The sequence below is a fragment of the Mirounga leonina genome, unplaced genomic scaffold, assembly GCF_011800145.1.
Source record: "Mirounga leonina isolate KUSES-001 unplaced genomic scaffold, KU_Mleo_1.0 Mir_114, whole genome shotgun sequence".
Taxonomy (NCBI): Eukaryota; Metazoa; Chordata; class Mammalia; order Carnivora; family Phocidae; genus Mirounga; species Mirounga leonina.
In genome coordinates, this window is record NW_023270265.1 from 42,437,562 (window position 1) to 42,453,041 (window position 15,480).

The window sequence follows — 15,480 nt, forward strand, 5'->3', positions numbered from 1 at the left end:
CTGGCCCTCAGCAGGTGACCAGTGAATTCTGCTGCGGGGATGGAAACCTCCCAGTGGCTTCACTGGTCCTGGACCAAATCCAGAGCCTGGGCCCTCGGGCGCTGCATCCCTGCTCTGCCCACCCCCGCACACACACCCCTGCACCCAGTTATTCTTCTGTCCTCACTGCAGCTCAAGAGTCCCTTCTTGAGAGAGAGAGAGCTACCTGAGCCCCCCCTCCCAGGGACCTCGCTTAACCCTCCCTCATGATAACCTGCTTCTGCAAGCATCTGTTTGGTGGTTGTCCCATGTCGCAACAGCAACCTCAAGCTCACAGCTCTGCCCCGGGCCTAGAGCCGTGCTGTGGTGGGGACCCAGTAAGTGTCCGCACGATCAGGCAGTCACTGTGGTAGAACGATGGGCCTCTGAGGCCACTTGTTACCTGCTGGATATGTATACGGCTCTGCCCGGCTGCTTCAGGCCGGGATTATAAAATGTTTGTTTGTTCCCTCTGAGCCAGGTCTGTCCACGACTACCTGAAGGGAGAGCCCTTCCATGAGTATCTGGACAGTATGTATTTTGATCGCTTTCTCCAGTGGAAGTGGTTGGAAAGGTGAGTGCACCCCGGCACAGCCCACCTGCAAGTGTATGCCAATGTGCGCGCGTGGTAGGGGCGGGGGGGCAGGTTTTCCACCTGGGAACTCATAAAAATCAGTTACCTCCATGGGTCCATGGTTCAGATAAAATTAGCCATTCTCTTGTTAAGTTCTTGGCTATTCTTCTAGAAATGCTCTGTGCTTATTAAAGTGTGCACGCACACCCACACACTCATAAATACATACATACTTATTCTTACTTTTTTGGTTCACTGTTTTTGGGAATCCTCCCTCTGCCAGCAAATAAAGAGCTGAATGAGTGGCACATCCCTGATTTAGCTCAGTCCCCTGTCGATGGACGTGGAGGTTACCCCCAATTTTGTGTACAATCTTCCCTAAATAACGAGTAGCTTTGTACATATATCTTCACATACTTTTGCAAGTACATCCATAGAAATCCCAGCAGAGGGATTTCTGGGTCACAAAGCCCCGATGTGAAACCGTGAGGGACCGCTAACTTGCCCTCCCACACAGCTGCCCCCCAATTCCAGGCCCTCCGGTGCCCCAGTGCCTGCCTCCCCTCCACCTCATCAACACTGTTCTCGTGCTTTCCTGGCTGGTGTGTGAGCAGCAGGGTTTCCTTCTTGTGTATCTTGTCATCTCTAATAATGGGTAAAACCGAGCATCTTTTCATGTTTTGTTTCCTGCCTTCTCTCTGCAAAGTGTTCTCACAAACATGGCGGTGATTTGGCCTGGCAGCTACGGCCTCCGTGTGACTGATGAGGAAGGAGAGCCCCCGAGAGGGTGTGGCCCGGTCACACAGCAGGCCAGCAGTGCGCGGAGGGGGGGCCCTGGCCCAGGACCCCCAGCACAGGGCTCTGCCCACCACACTGTCCCAGAATTGGCAGAATGAGGCAATGCCTGCGTTAAATCCATGCTCTGCTGGTAGACAAGGGCGGGGAGCACCCCCTTCCGCAGCCCAGGGGTCCCTGCGCCTGAGGCCTGGCGCTCACGGGGATCTGGGGCACCCTCTGGGCAGAGAGCCAGGAGCCATCTTGCTTCTGCCTGTCCCCACCTTCGCTGGTGAGTGCCCTGCAGACACTTAGGGATGCCCGAAAAGCCCCATCCACGACCCTGCCCTGCCCACTTCAGGAAGCCCGGACGGAAACACCCAGCTCTGTACCACCGGGGGGAATGACAGTCAAGCAGGGGGCAGTCTCCTCTGTGGGCCCCTCACACGTACACATCGTGGCTCTGAGAGACCCGGGGAAGTGGGGGTCAGCGTGGACATCCGGCTGAGGGCCCTGGAGGCCACAGCCTGGGTCTGAGTCCCGGCTCTACCTTCTCCCCAAGGACCTCAGCAAGGGCTGCTCACCCCTCCCCACCTCAGTCTTCTTATCTGTGAGATGGGGATGCTAACAGTGCCTGCCTTTGTGGGCTCGGGTGCCGACGAGCTGAGGTAAGCGTAGTACATGCCCATTAGGCAAGAGCTCAGGAAAGGTCAGCCATTTGGCCCCGGGAAGTCAGGCACTGGATACAGTTGTTGTGCTATCACCCTCAAGCGTCTGGTATGGGAGGGAACTGCTGACCCTTGTGTTTCTGATGATCGCAGGACAGTGTGGTGGGGACGTATTCGTCACCCCCAGAGCCCCGGGCTGTGTGCCACACAGCCTGATCTCTGCCCACCTTCGCAGGGTGGCAGTGTGGGGTTGAGACCCTGGATGTGGGCTCTGCAGCAGGTGCCTGGGGATCCAGCCCCAAAGCCGCCACTTACCATCATGACCTTGGCAGCTTGTTTCCCTTCTCAGGGCCTAAACATTCTCACCTGCACAACGGGGACTCTGCCACCTCCTAAGGCAGGAGTGAGGATTACATTAGTGCATGTGCAAGGTGCTTCACTCAGTGGGGACTGTAACCATAAAGACCCCAGAGGCGATGTGTCCTTTGTTCCTAGAGTTCTTTTTTTTTTTAAGATTTTATTTTTTTGACAGAGAGCATGCAAGCATGTACAAGCAGGGGGAGCGGCAGGGGGAGCGGCAGAGGGAGAGGGAGAAGGAGGCTCCCCACTGAGCAGGGACCCTGATGCAGGGCTCAATCTCAGCACCCTGGGACTGTGACCTGAGCCGAAGGCAGACGCTTAACCGACTGAGCCACCCCAGGTGCCCCTATTCCTAGAGTTCTAATAATGACATCTGACACACAGCAGCTTACAAAGAGCCTTGGGATGCAGATACCTTTTCAATGTTGTTTTACTGAAGATGCAAGGCTCAGAGAGGTTGATCGATTGGCCCTGGGTCACGCAGCAAGGGCCTGGCAAGGCTGGAACCTGAATCCAAGGCCCTGCGATCAAGTCCTTCACCCTTATTCCACCCAGCACTCTGTCCAATAGAATCCTTTAGCTGTGGCCACTGGCTTTGATTTTACTTGTCTGCACTGAACACTTGAAATGGAGAAACAGACTTAAAATCTGCGTTGACTGCGAAGAAGTTAGGCCCTTTTGTGGGCATTAAGTTGTTGAAGGCACTAGGGCAGGACCCTGGCCTAGAAATGCCCCTAAATGACTGACAGCACCCTGCTTCCTCCCTTTCCTTTTTCTTTTCTTTTTTTTTTTGTTAACAAAATCATGGCCTGTTCATACTGTACTGTTGAAATATTAAAGGGATTTTCTCCCTCCCAAGGTTAACCGAGAAATTCCTCGGAGACTGTATTACACTCATTTCCCCTAGCAAAGGAGCTCTGTGGTAATGCCGACCAACTGTTTGTTCTCCATGTATCGTAAACTGTTAGGCCCAGGCGCCTTCATGTGGTTTCGAGGGCAGCTGTAGAAACGCTTCCCGGGGCCGCATGGCGGATGCAGCCACATGGCAGGCCTCGCTGCAGTCTAAGCGCTTGTGTGCAGGGGGACACAGAGCCATGGAGAGTCTGCAGAGGGGCGGCCCTGTGCTCCCAGTGGGGAGATAATCAGTGTGCCGTGCCCCCCCTCCCCCACAAAGAAACAGAAGAGAGAGCGAGTCAGGGCACGTGGACTCCAGACAGGCGTGCTGGTGGGGGGCGGGGGGTTCAGGGCTGTCCTGTGAGAGGTGTTGGTGCCGAGGACCTTCGGGACCCAGCAGCAAGCAAGGTTGCAACAGAGGGTTCATTCAGGAGCTGCTGGGTGACCAGAGGCTCACTGGTCTTTCTCAAGCTGACCCAATTATGTGGGCCAGCTCAGTCCCACTCTGGTGTGTGCCCTGGTCCGGCCTCTGCGCTGGGGTTGGGGGTGCTCAGGAATAGTCCTGGAGGTCCAAGAGCTGAGCTGGACATCCTAAAAGCAGATTGTTCTTTATCCATTCATGGTCCAAGGACACTTAGGTTGTTTGCATCTCTTAGCCCTTGTGAATAATGCAGTGGTCAGTGTGGGAGGGAAAACGGGGTAGATACATACAACGGAATATTATTCAGCCTTAAAAAAAGAAGGAAATGCTGCCATTTGTGATAACATGGAGGAACCTGGAGGACGTTACACAAAGTGAAATAAGCCAGCCACAGATCCTGCATGATCTCACCTAGATGTGGAATCTAAAATAATGGCCCAGTCATAGAAACAGAGAGTGGATGGTGGCTGCCAGGGACTGGGCGTGGGGGTAGAGGTCATGGGGAATGTAGGTCAAGGGATGCAAGGTTTCGGCTAGTTCTGTGGGATGAATACGCTCTGGAGAGCTGACGTACAGTGGTGGGACTCTAGTTCACGGTACTGTATTGTGTGCTTTAAGCTGGCCAAGAGGGTAGATCTTAAGTGTTCTTACCAGCGAGAGGGAGGAAGAGGGCAAATGGTAACCATGGGAGGTGACGGAAACTTAGCTGGATTGTGGTGATCCTTTCACAATGTGTGCATTTATCAAAGCATCACGTTGGATACCCTTTGTCAGTTGTACCTCAGAAAAGCTGGGGCTGGGGGCAGCTGATTATTTTTAGCCAAACAGGCCAGTGATGAAAAAGCCCAAGCTGTCTGCACCCTGGAGTTCTTCGAGGCAATTTTAGATGACCGTTTGTTTATTTACTCCGTGAGGTCCCACCCTTGCCTCATGATCAGAGGGTCCGTCTGCTTAGACATAAATGGCCTTAGCTAATTAAAATGGGGGTCGGGAGACACAGAGCAATGGTTACTTCACAAATACCGCTTTGGGCAGACAGGATCTTCTGGTGCTGCGGAACGACGGGGGAACTGCGATAAGGGGGCCCTCGGTGGCGGAAGGGCTGGGGGCCTGCCGTAAAGGACGACCAGCAGCCTTTCTCCCTGGGGACAGGAGGTGGGCGGGCGGACCAGACGTGCAGGTGCGGGGAGGGCTGTTGTGTCTTCCCTGGGACACCGAACCTGTGCGGCTCCTGGCCCTGCAGAGGACACTGCTGCCTTCTGAGCTTAGCCACCTGATTTTCCCTGGGGAGAAAAAGGGGGACCACACGGAAAGTGTGGTGAAGCAGCTTCTTCACGCATCTGCTCTTCCCTCCACGCAAGCGAGCGAGCGAGCGAGGACTGCTCGGGTCCCAAGCCACACGGGGCCGAGGGCGGGTGGCCTGGGATTTGAACACCCAGCCCCAGAGCAAGTGCTTGAGGGACCCATCCGCAGTGATGATTCCTGGCTGGTTTGGAGGGCATCCAGTGCCACCGTCGTCTGTTTCTTGTGGCTTCTGCACCTCAACACCTTGGACCAATGTTGGATTCTTGCTTTTTTCCAGGCAACCGGTCACCAAAAACACTTTCAGGCAGTACCGAGTACTAGGAAAAGGGGGCTTTGGGGAGGTGAGTGAACATCCGCATCTTCAGTGGGAAGTTCCCCTCCTCTGTCACGGTTTCTGGCCCTTCCGAATGCGCCTACGGCGTCCTGCGCCCCCTGGTGGGCAGGGAGGGTGAGGCATGAGGCCTGGGAACAGGCGGTGCCACTGAGGTGGGCAAGGAGGCTGTCTGCAGGGCCGGTGGGGTGGAAGTGCTCTTGGGGCCCGCCTCAGGGTTTGTGTCTGGAGAGGAGAAATGGGCGTTCTTGGCTGTCTTTGGGGGGAGGAGTGAGGGCATGAGGGGCCCAGGCATCTTGGCCAGATGATGCCATTACTATGTGCTAATCTTCCCAGTCTGTGAGGCAAGCCTTGCTATTCCCATTTTAGAGATGAGGAAAACTGAGGGTCAGAATGGTTGATGACCCAGCCAAGGTCACGCAACCAAAAAGGGGTAGAACCAAGAAGATGAGAACCCAAATGCCTTGGCTCCTATTCCGCTGAATTATGAAGTCAGAGTTATCAGGGGTCTGACACCAAAACAAGCCTCCCTTACCAGTAGCTGGTGCTGTGAAATCCCCAGTTAGCAATGGTTGCATCTGGTGGAAGCTTGGGACGGAGAAACTCTAGTTGCCTCTCAGAGAGGGACAGCACTTGAGGCTTTGGCCGGTCATGTAAACACCAGTGTAAATGGTTGGTTGTGCACCTTGAAAAGCTAGGATTCACCTAAGGATAGAAGGAGGGAAGCAAGGGGCACAGAAGCCAGCTCTTGAGGGCAGGGCCTGGGGCGGCAGTGGGTCCAAGGCCAGGCATCCTTGGGTCCCGTGACTGAAGCACCTTCAGGCCAGGCTCTGATGCATCAGGTCTCTGCCCCGCCGACCCAGCCTACTGGCCTTGGAAGAGCCTGGGGCAGGCCTTCACCTGTCCCATACCCTTGGCTTCTCTCTTGCACCTCAGGTCTGCGCCTGCCAGGTTCGGGCCACGGGTAAAATGTATGCCTGCAAGCGCTTGGAGAAGAAGAGGATCAAAAAGAGGAAAGGGGAGTCCATGGCACTCAACGAGAAGCAGATCCTAGAGAAGGTCAACAGCCAGTTTGTGGTGAGTGTCCAGGGCCCAGCGCCAGGCCACTCTTCTAGTGACCAGGGCTTCTGTCCCTTGGGAAGGGGGGGTCCTCCAGTGTGGCAGGTTCCTATCCCCCAGGGAAGTGGAATGCAGTGAGAGGATTAAGCAGCAGAAAGGCGACCAGGCCTTCCCTCCATCACAAGGCTCCCCGTGGCCAATCGTGGCTGACTTGCTCTGGTCACTCGAACTGGCCTGGCTCCCCTTTGTATGTGGGACCAAGGCCTCTGTTCTCTAGAACCACCTCGTAAACTCCTCAGTGGAAAAAGCAGCCCACCTGGGCCCAGCCAAGGAGCTTTGTTTCCACAGACCCCCGCAGGCTGGTTTCATCATGGGGGAGACCTGAGTGTCGATATCCTGGAGAGGTGCCGTCTTGTTTATGTTCATTGTGTTACCACGTCTTGGTCAGGCTTTGCTGTGGTAACGAACTACCCCCCAACCCGAAGTAGACAAAGACCATTGTCACATACACAGAGTCCAGCCAGATCCAGCCACCCTCCTCCATCTTACAGCTACCCCACCTAGAGTCTTAAAAGCGTGTGCTGGGGGATTTGCCCAGGGACCCTCACTGCCTCAGCCGCAGGGACATGCCTCACGCCGCCCACAGTCCGTGGGCCAGAACTAGTCACTGCAAGGGCCGAGCCAGCTGCAGGGAAATGTGGAAGAGCATGTGGGTGTTTGGTCAGCTCTCAATCCCTCTGCCACATGTCACTATAAAAAAACATGTACAGGGTGAAACTCCTACAGCACAGAGAGGTACAAAATACAAATAAAAGCCTCCCTCTTCGGGTAGCCATTCTAACATGGTGGATTCATGCAGAGCCTTTAATGTTTTTAGCCAGTGGAGTCCTACCAGACGTCTTAAGCTGCAGTGTTTCCCCTTAAATTGTAGGTCTTTTCCTGTGGCCAGACCTACAGCTGTAGCTCTTTTTTTTACGCTGTGCACCCCCCTCCCTGCTGTCCAGCACGGAGATAACCCATCATCTGTGCAACCAGTCCCCACCACTACGGATCATTTCTGGTGTTTAAGCCACTGCCCTGTCCACCCTTGCACATCCCTTTGGCGCAAGTCCATGAGTGTGTCCGTAGGATGGATTCCTGGTGGAGGAATTGTGGCGTCAGAGGGTGTGTGCATTTTCCATTTGGTAGCAGTTCCCAAAAGGCTCTCCCATCAAGGTGGTGCTGGTCAAACGCCCACCAGCTGTGTGTGAGCGCCAGAGATGCCATCAGCCTAGTGCTTTCGTCATTCCCCAGAGGGCGTGGTTTTATAAGGTGACACTCAAAGGGGACAGGAGTGTGCGCCTCTGGGTCTCCTCTCAGGCTGCCCCCAGCTGCCAGCCCCCTTCAGTGGGGACCACAGGTCACTGCCTCCATGCTGCCCGTGGAACCCTCATCAGTAAAGGAAGGGGCACCCTGGCTCTTGTCGGGCTTGGTGATGGTGGGTGCTACTTGGGGGGGAATGGTGGTGTGCCTGATAAATGGGGTGGCACGTCTTTGAGGGCCTGGACCACCCTCGACTGTGCCCCATCCACTGCCCCTGGCAGGGAGTTGGCCCAGCGCCCTCCATGAGCCCCTCCTTGGCGACTCTGGGCAGGTGTGGGAGGGAGGGCCAGCCTGGCCCCTGGCACTGAGCACCATCCCCAGAGCCCTCCCGCTCAGCTCCCGTTCTGTTTCCTTTCCTCAGAAATAACTCCCATTGTTCCTGGCCTTTGCATCCAAGGTGTATGGCCCAGCCTGTGCCCAGCCTGGTCCATGGTGGCCAGATTTCATTTGGACTGGCTCCCTAGTGGAGAAGGACGAGTACCACCCAGTGGACTTTGCCTCAGACCCAGTCCTGCTGCCTCTCCCACAACCCTATGGCCCCTGTCCATCCTTGGGCAGCTGGTCTCCACCAGCAAGGAACTAGGTCCTCCCTGTTAATGGTCCCTTGGCCCAGACGTGTCCTGCATGCAAGAGGAGGCAGACTTTGCCAGACTGTGTTCCCCTTCACAGAGTCCCACTGGCCACCTCCCCAGCCCACTCCCAGCATCCCTGTGGTAATGAGACCCCAGCCCAGAAGGCATCTGGGCTCTTCTTTTCTTGACTGGCCAACAAGGCAACCCAGAGACTTCAAACGAAGCACACACAGGCTTTTTTGTTTGTGTAAACACACGCGCCATCCTGTCAGGCTTCCTAAAAGGGCAGAGTACCAGCCTGCCCTCCCCACTTTGCCTCCTTACCTGGAACCACGATATCAGAAGGTGTGTCCTTTGTCAGCCAAGAGGGGCAGTGGGCAAGGGCGCCATGAGGCTGTCAGGGTGCAGGGCAGTGGCATGAAGCTGCTGAGGACCCCACTCCAGCCACCTCCCCCAGCTCCAAGGACCCTGAGGAGGATGAGTGGAAGTGGGTGGCAGTCACTGGAACCTCACCATGGTGCTGTCTTCTGCTCCCAGGTCAACCTGGCCTATGCCTACGAGACCAAGGATGCGCTGTGCTTGGTTCTGACCATCATGAATGGGGGTGACCTGAAGTTCCACATTTACAACATGGGTAACCCTGGCTTTGAGGAGGAGCGAGCCTTGTTTTATGCGGCAGAGATCCTCTGTGGCTTAGAAGACCTCCACCGGGAGAACACTGTGTACAGGTGAGCAGACTCGCTGTCCGGTCCTGCCGCCAGAGACTGAGTGGGGGGCTGACCTGCCGCATCCTCGGTCAAGCGGGCACCCCCGCCCTGGGACTCATGCCCTGGACCACTTGGGGACCAAGTGTAGGAGGTGATGTTCCCTCAGAATTGGGGAGGACGGGCCAAGCTACGGGTCCCGTCCAGCCCAGGGTGCGGGAAGCTCAGAGCCTGCCTCAGAAAGACCTTAGTAGGATCACCAGCGAGAAGCAGGCAGCAGAACGGACCTCGGTCCATCCTTCTCCGTCCGACTTGATGGATTCCACAAGTAGTGGTCTTCAAACTTTTCTCACTGACCCTCTCAAGGAAATCTGAAAATCTGTGTGCCCTTATACAACACAGAAGCATCTGAAATAGTTCATCATCTGTTAAAATAGTGGCTAATATTTTGAAACTGAACAGTTGCATCACATTTTTAAAGGTATCCAGTAGAATCTGATTGCTGTGGCAAAGTGATTTCCACCATTATCCATTTTAAAAATGCATGAAAACTCTTTAAAGGTGAGGGATTCTCTATCATCCTCTTCTCCACCCCCACAGAATGTTATTATAATGTCATCTTTTTTTTTTTTTTTTTGCCTAAAAGTCTGTCATTGATCATCATGGAGCTCTGCAATAGATGGATATATATAAGATTTTTTAAAAATTTCCTTTGACCACAGGCTTTAAGAGTTAAAATAACTTCTGTTGAGTTGCCGTTGTAATGATTATTAGTGGAACCCTTTTCTACCTGGGATCCTGGGGGATTTTACACCGTGGAGCAGGGCACCATAGTTACCGGGGCGGGAAGGAACCTGCTTCTCTTCTGTCATTTGGAATCTGTGCCACCGAGAAAGGGCAAGTGGGAGGGGAGATCCCAAAGAATGCGGGGACATTAGATCTAGAGGATCTGGAAAGGCAGAAAATTCTTGAATTTTCTTCTTTTGGTATTCTCGAAACTGGTAGCACACAGGAGCCCCCTAGACGGTTCCCGCAGACCCAGCGGGCCTGCACACCCCAGCGTGAAGACCTTTGCCACAGAGCTCTTGGCAGAGATGATCTTGGGGAGTCCAAGAAGGTTTTGAAAACAAGAAGGAATGGTCTTGATGACTTGCTCTTCTCCCCTCCCCACCCCTTTCTCCCCATTTAGGCTTTTGTTCTGTTTTCATTCAAGTGAGAAGAGAAAAAATTCCCTAAGGGTTGAAAAAAAGAACTCTTCACTTGATTGCTTTTCACTCAAAACAAAAAGAAAGAGGGGCCTCCAAGTTCTAAGCCCTTATTCTCATGAAGAAGAGAACCATAGCACCTCCCTGGCCTCCACCACTTGCCATGGCCTCTCTGTGGGTTTGGGTTCTGGCCCATGCCTGCCAGCCAGCCATCTTTCCAACCCTGTGGCTGCTGGCTTGCTGAGGTGATGGATCTTGCCTTTACTTGGTCAGCTGCCATCAGTTAAATAAGCAAAGCCAGTTGGTTGAGAATCACATCCTCAATCCAGATGCTGATGGCTTAACTGAGTTGCACACGCTATCCTATTGGCTGTTCTTTTACCCAGAGAGGACCTTCTACTTGTAAAACCAGACACTTCTGCCGCCTCCCTTCCGCAGCGGGGAAGGGGGGCACGTTCTTTTGAACAGTGATGATGTAATCAAAGAGAAGAGACAGGAGGGACAGAAGGACAGGGGCGTGCCCTTGCTTGTCACTCCTGGACTGGGAGATGTGCCAGGCTCCAGGGGTCCCCTGCCCAAAGGGGGTCCCTCCCTCCTCGACCATTCTCTGTCCCAGATCTGCAGCTGGTGCGGTGTCCTCAATAACTTTTCGCTAATTCCCAGGCCCCGTTCTGCCTTCAGGGCATCCCAAGGCATCCTGAGACCTCCAGCTGTTCCCAGCCCTGGAGTGGTCTCTCACCACACCAGCCAGAAGCATGCTCCGCCCTGGTACCAGCAGTGTGCGGATGGGAGCCAGGGCTGGCCTTTGCCTGACCCCTTCCCTGACATCTCCAGGGTCCGGAAGATCCTGGCAACAGCGGCATTTGTTCTAAATACCGGGAGGAGGGAAATTAGTCCAAGATTGTCTGGCAGAGAGAGGCCAGGCAACATGAGCCAAGAGGTGGGAGGGAGACATGAAGAGAGGTCAACTCAGATGCCATGCCCTGATGCTCAGAATGCCCACACTCACATGCTTGCCATCTTTCCCTTTCAGAGATTTGAAACCCGAAAATATCCTGCTCGATGATTATGGTAAGTTGGGGAGCAGCTTGGGAGACCCCTTTCCTGCTCTGTAGCCAAGATGAGCGTCACAACACAAAGGGAGCAGTGGACCATCTGGCAGAGCCTCTCGGAGGCATGGCCCTGGGACCATGGGAGGGCAGCGGGCGAGTAGGAGGAGCACCCACCCCCTCCCCCCAATCCTGGGTACGGGGAAGGCAGTGGGCATGGATAAAGCTCCTACGTGGTGCAAAAGTGGGGTGACTTGGCCAAAAGAGAGAAACAGAGAGAGAGAGCACTGATGGAGGAGTCTGGAATTTCAGAGATCCTGGGCAGTACTTACTTAACTCTGACACAACTTTCCTGCACCCCATCTTCCTTCCTTGTGAAATGGAAGCAGTGGGCCCTGCTCTGCCCACATCAGAGGGCGGGGGCGCGGTGGTAAGGCTCCAACAAGATAGCGTGATCAGCTACGGCCAGCCCTGGACGTATTTAGCATTATTTGTGCATTATCACTGCTATTTTCTTCTGTGTGCGTGTGTGTGTGTGCACGTGCACACACACACACACGTAACGAGCAGCTACAGTAACGCCTCACAACTGTTTAGCCTTGCACAGCCCAGAAATGGTGTTCACACCCGTTATCTGACTAGATCTTCCCATGTCTGCAGAGGGGGCAGGGCCAGCATCCCATTTTTTTTTTTTAAGATTTTATTTATTTATTTGAGACAGAATGAGAGAGAGCACATGAGAGGGGGGAGGGTCAGAGGGAGAAGCAGACTCCCCGCCGAGCAGGGAGCCCGATGCGGGACTCGATCCCGGGACTCCAGGATCATGACCTGAGCCGGAGGCAGTCGCTTAACCGACTGAGCCACCCAGGCGCCCGCCAGCATCCCATTTGACAGATGACAAGATTGAGGCTCAGAGGAGCCAACCTGCCAAGATCACCCAACAATATCAGTGGGGAGCTGAGACCAGAAACCAGGGGTCCCCCCAGCATTGCCCCAGGCAGAGGGGAGAGAGAACGGGAGGCAGGTCGTTGGTGACCTGGAGGGAGGTTTGAGTGTTGTGCTACCATGTGGAGGAGTGAGCAGAGGGTCCCAGGCCTGCCTCCCCTCTTGGATGAGCCCAGTGCCCACTGGGGTTCTTGTTCCCTGCTGGTCTCGGAACCGTGCCCACCACTGGTCTGCAGCCCGATGGCTGGAACCTGCGTGTTCTCTTCTCCCCACTTTTATCAGGGGCTGCCAAGCAGGGAATCCACACAGCTCTGGCCTGGGGGGCAGTTCCTGACTTTGGGCCTCGCCAGGGTCCAGGCTATGGGGCCGTGGCAGGCACTGACAAGGAAGAGGGGGCAGATGTGGCCGTGACCCAGCCCGGGTGGGCCGTCGAACCGGACAACAGCGAGACAGACCTCTCAGCACTGTGTTTTCTTGGCCTCTGGGGGTCAGTCCCAGACTCCGTTCCATCTCTCAGTCTCCCCAAGGCCTGGATGACTTCACTCTGTTTCTCCAAAGGGAGAACACAAAGAACCTCCAAAGATCAACAAGGCAGGACAGGGAGTTGCTTCCCAAGTTGCTTTGTAATTTTTCCCCTTAAGCAAATTGTAAAATTTCAGGAGAAGCTCTCATTTTTCCCATGAAGCAATCCCAGAATGAGGCCAAGGCGTTTTAAACTTGGTGATCTCAGCCTTCCAAAAAGCCCATGAGGGCATTTTACGAGGTAGGTTGGCCATTGTCCAGCCAAATCCAGGCATCCTTTCCTATCTTTATGTTTTCTTCCTGAAAAGTAATGATTGACCCACGTCCTCTGACACCTGGACCCTCCCAAGGGTCTGCAGTCACCCCGAGGGGACTGATGATGATGCCCCTCCTCGCCGACAGATAAAAATGTGAGAGTCTATGTGCCTTGCCCAGGGGCACATGACAGGTCTGTGACCCTGCCCAGGGTGGGGCACACGTCCACACGACCGTCCCGGGGACCCGCTGACTCTGCTCTTCCCACTCAGGCCACATTCGGATCTCAGACCTGGGTCTGGCCGTGAAGATCCCCGAGGGAGACCTGATCCGCGGCCGGGTGGGCACCGTCGGCTACATGGGTGAGTGTGGGTGCGGCCCCTCCCCAAGCGCACCTCTTGGTGCCGCTCTGACCAGCAATAGAGCCGCAGTGGGCAGTGGGGGGTCTTGGGGAGAGGCCTCTGAGAGGAAGGAGGTCGCTCGGAAAGGCCCAGAAAGTAGTGCAACACCTGCTGTCACCAAGCAAGATGCTAAGTGGAGTCCAGCCTCCCTGCCCTGCCCCCAGCCCCTCATCCCGCACGCCTACTCCGGGACCATCGTCCTGAGGGCTACAGGGAAGAGACTCGGAGCTCCGTCTGGTCCTCTGGAATCCCCCCTCCAGTCGAGGACATCCCCAGGCTTCCTCCTGCCTCACACACATATGCCCGCACACCCCAGGAGGTGGGGGCTCCGGAAAGCTCTGGGAGCCGGGGATGTTGTCCTCTGCCAACAACACTTGCCCAGGATTCTGTGTGTTGTTCTGCTGCTAGAAGATCCTTTTCAGATCGCATGTCATTTGGGAGCCTGTCGGGTGTGTACCTACATATATGTGGCTGTGTGTATCCCCCTGCCAGTGCTGATGGATGGATGGATGGATGGATGAATGGATGGATGGATGGACAGATGATAGAGCGATCGATCTGCGCGTCTTCGTGGACACCTGTGTCTGTCTCCTCTTGCACGGAGCGTTGCACGCATCCATCTGCAGGGCCTCTGTTGTATGCTCACGGGCACATGTGTGGATGTTGGTGACCTGCCTGATGACATGAAGCTTATCTTTTCTGTACTTGTATGGTTAATCTATAATTCATTTTATCAAAATAGTAGGGAAGCCATAGTGAGAGCCTGTTTCAATTCCAGGTAAACTTAAAATCATCTTTCCTTTGGGTGGACACACCTTCATTCCTGGAAATAAATGTGGGTGTAGCACCTACTCTGTGTCCGGTGTCATACTCCTTACTGGGACACAGCAGTGAATAAGGCAGCTCAGATTCTAGTGGGAGAGACATTTCCATCCACTGTGGTCAGGCTTCTGAAGCCACAGTCTGAGCCCTTCAGGAGCACAGAGGAGAGCAGTCAGGGCAGGCGCCCTGGAGGAGGTGGTGTTTATGGCAGTTGGTGAGTAGGAGTCCACAGGGGAAAGCGTGTCCCTACCGTGAAGCTTCCGGCCTTCTGTAAGCAACACCATCACTGCTGGGTGCAGGACGCTCCATCGGTGTGAGCCTCAGCCCTGGGCCCCCGTGCCCCAGCTCTGTCCGGTCACCAGCTGTCTCTTACCTCTCCTGGCTCTGCTCCTCTGCCCACAGCTCCGGAGGTCCTGAACAACCAGAGATACGGCCTGAGCCCTGACTACTGGGGTCTGGGCTGCCTCATCTATGAGATGATCGAGGGCCAGTCGCCATTCCGGGGCCGCAAAGAGAAGGTGAAGCGGGAAGAAGTGGACCGCCGGGTCCTGGAGACGGAGGAGGTGTACTCCCAAAAGTTCTCCGAGGAGGCCAAGTCCATCTGCAAAATGGTGAGCTCCTGGTGAGCCTGCCCTGCGCCGAGAGCAGCAAAAGGGCTGAAGCGGGCAGGGTCGGGGTGCAGTAGGGCAGGAGTCGGGAAGCCCCCAAGCCAGAGGAGCGAGCACTCCCTTGTTGTGGACTGGGGTGGTCGGCGAGGGCTTCCAGGAGAAAGCCCAAGGTGGGGGCAGGGAGGCTCCAGGACAAAGGAAAGGAGGTAGGTCCCCCCTTAGAGGGGAACTGCATGAGACACCCTCTATCCAGCTTTGGTGGGGAAAATCAGCGTGGAAGAGAAAGGAGGTGATCCCAACTGGTTCCCCAAGACACAAAGGGATCTTGGGGCATCCCCTACCCTTGACCTTGGCCCCCTGCAGCCTCAATCTCTGGATCCCTGGGCCCTGGCTAAGGTCAGCAGGTGCAGCGCAGGTGGTGGGGTGGTGATATTTTCAGTCTTTGAACATCTTACAGCAGTTTTCCTTCCGCTACATGGAATGCTGGTCACACTGGCTTAGGTCCCACATGACAGCAGTCTATGAGTACTGGGATTTGATTGTTCATGGGGGAGGGCACAGGTGGGGAGTGACGTTTAGACGGCTGGGCGGGCAGGGCCAAATTGCGGGGCCGGGAGGCTGGATGGAGGAA

At 55.1% G+C, this 15,480-nt stretch overlaps 1 protein-coding gene across 2 annotated transcripts in view; it reads left to right on the forward strand.

Annotated features, from left to right (window-relative positions):
* Positions 1-15,480, forward strand: part of GRK5 (G protein-coupled receptor kinase 5) — a 212,015-nt gene that overhangs the window by 184,768 nt on the left and 11,767 nt on the right. For both annotated transcript variants that reach the window (XM_035030137.1, XM_035030135.1), the window contains 7 exons: positions 500-592; positions 5,292-5,355; positions 6,282-6,422; positions 8,876-9,066; positions 11,281-11,318; positions 13,291-13,380; positions 14,644-14,852. In XM_035030137.1, coding sequence (XP_034886028.1) covers positions 500-592; positions 5,292-5,355; positions 6,282-6,422; positions 8,876-9,066; positions 11,281-11,318; positions 13,291-13,380; positions 14,644-14,852 — 826 coding nt within the window. The remainder of the gene's footprint in view (positions 1-499; positions 593-5,291; positions 5,356-6,281; positions 6,423-8,875; positions 9,067-11,280; positions 11,319-13,290; positions 13,381-14,643; positions 14,853-15,480) is intronic.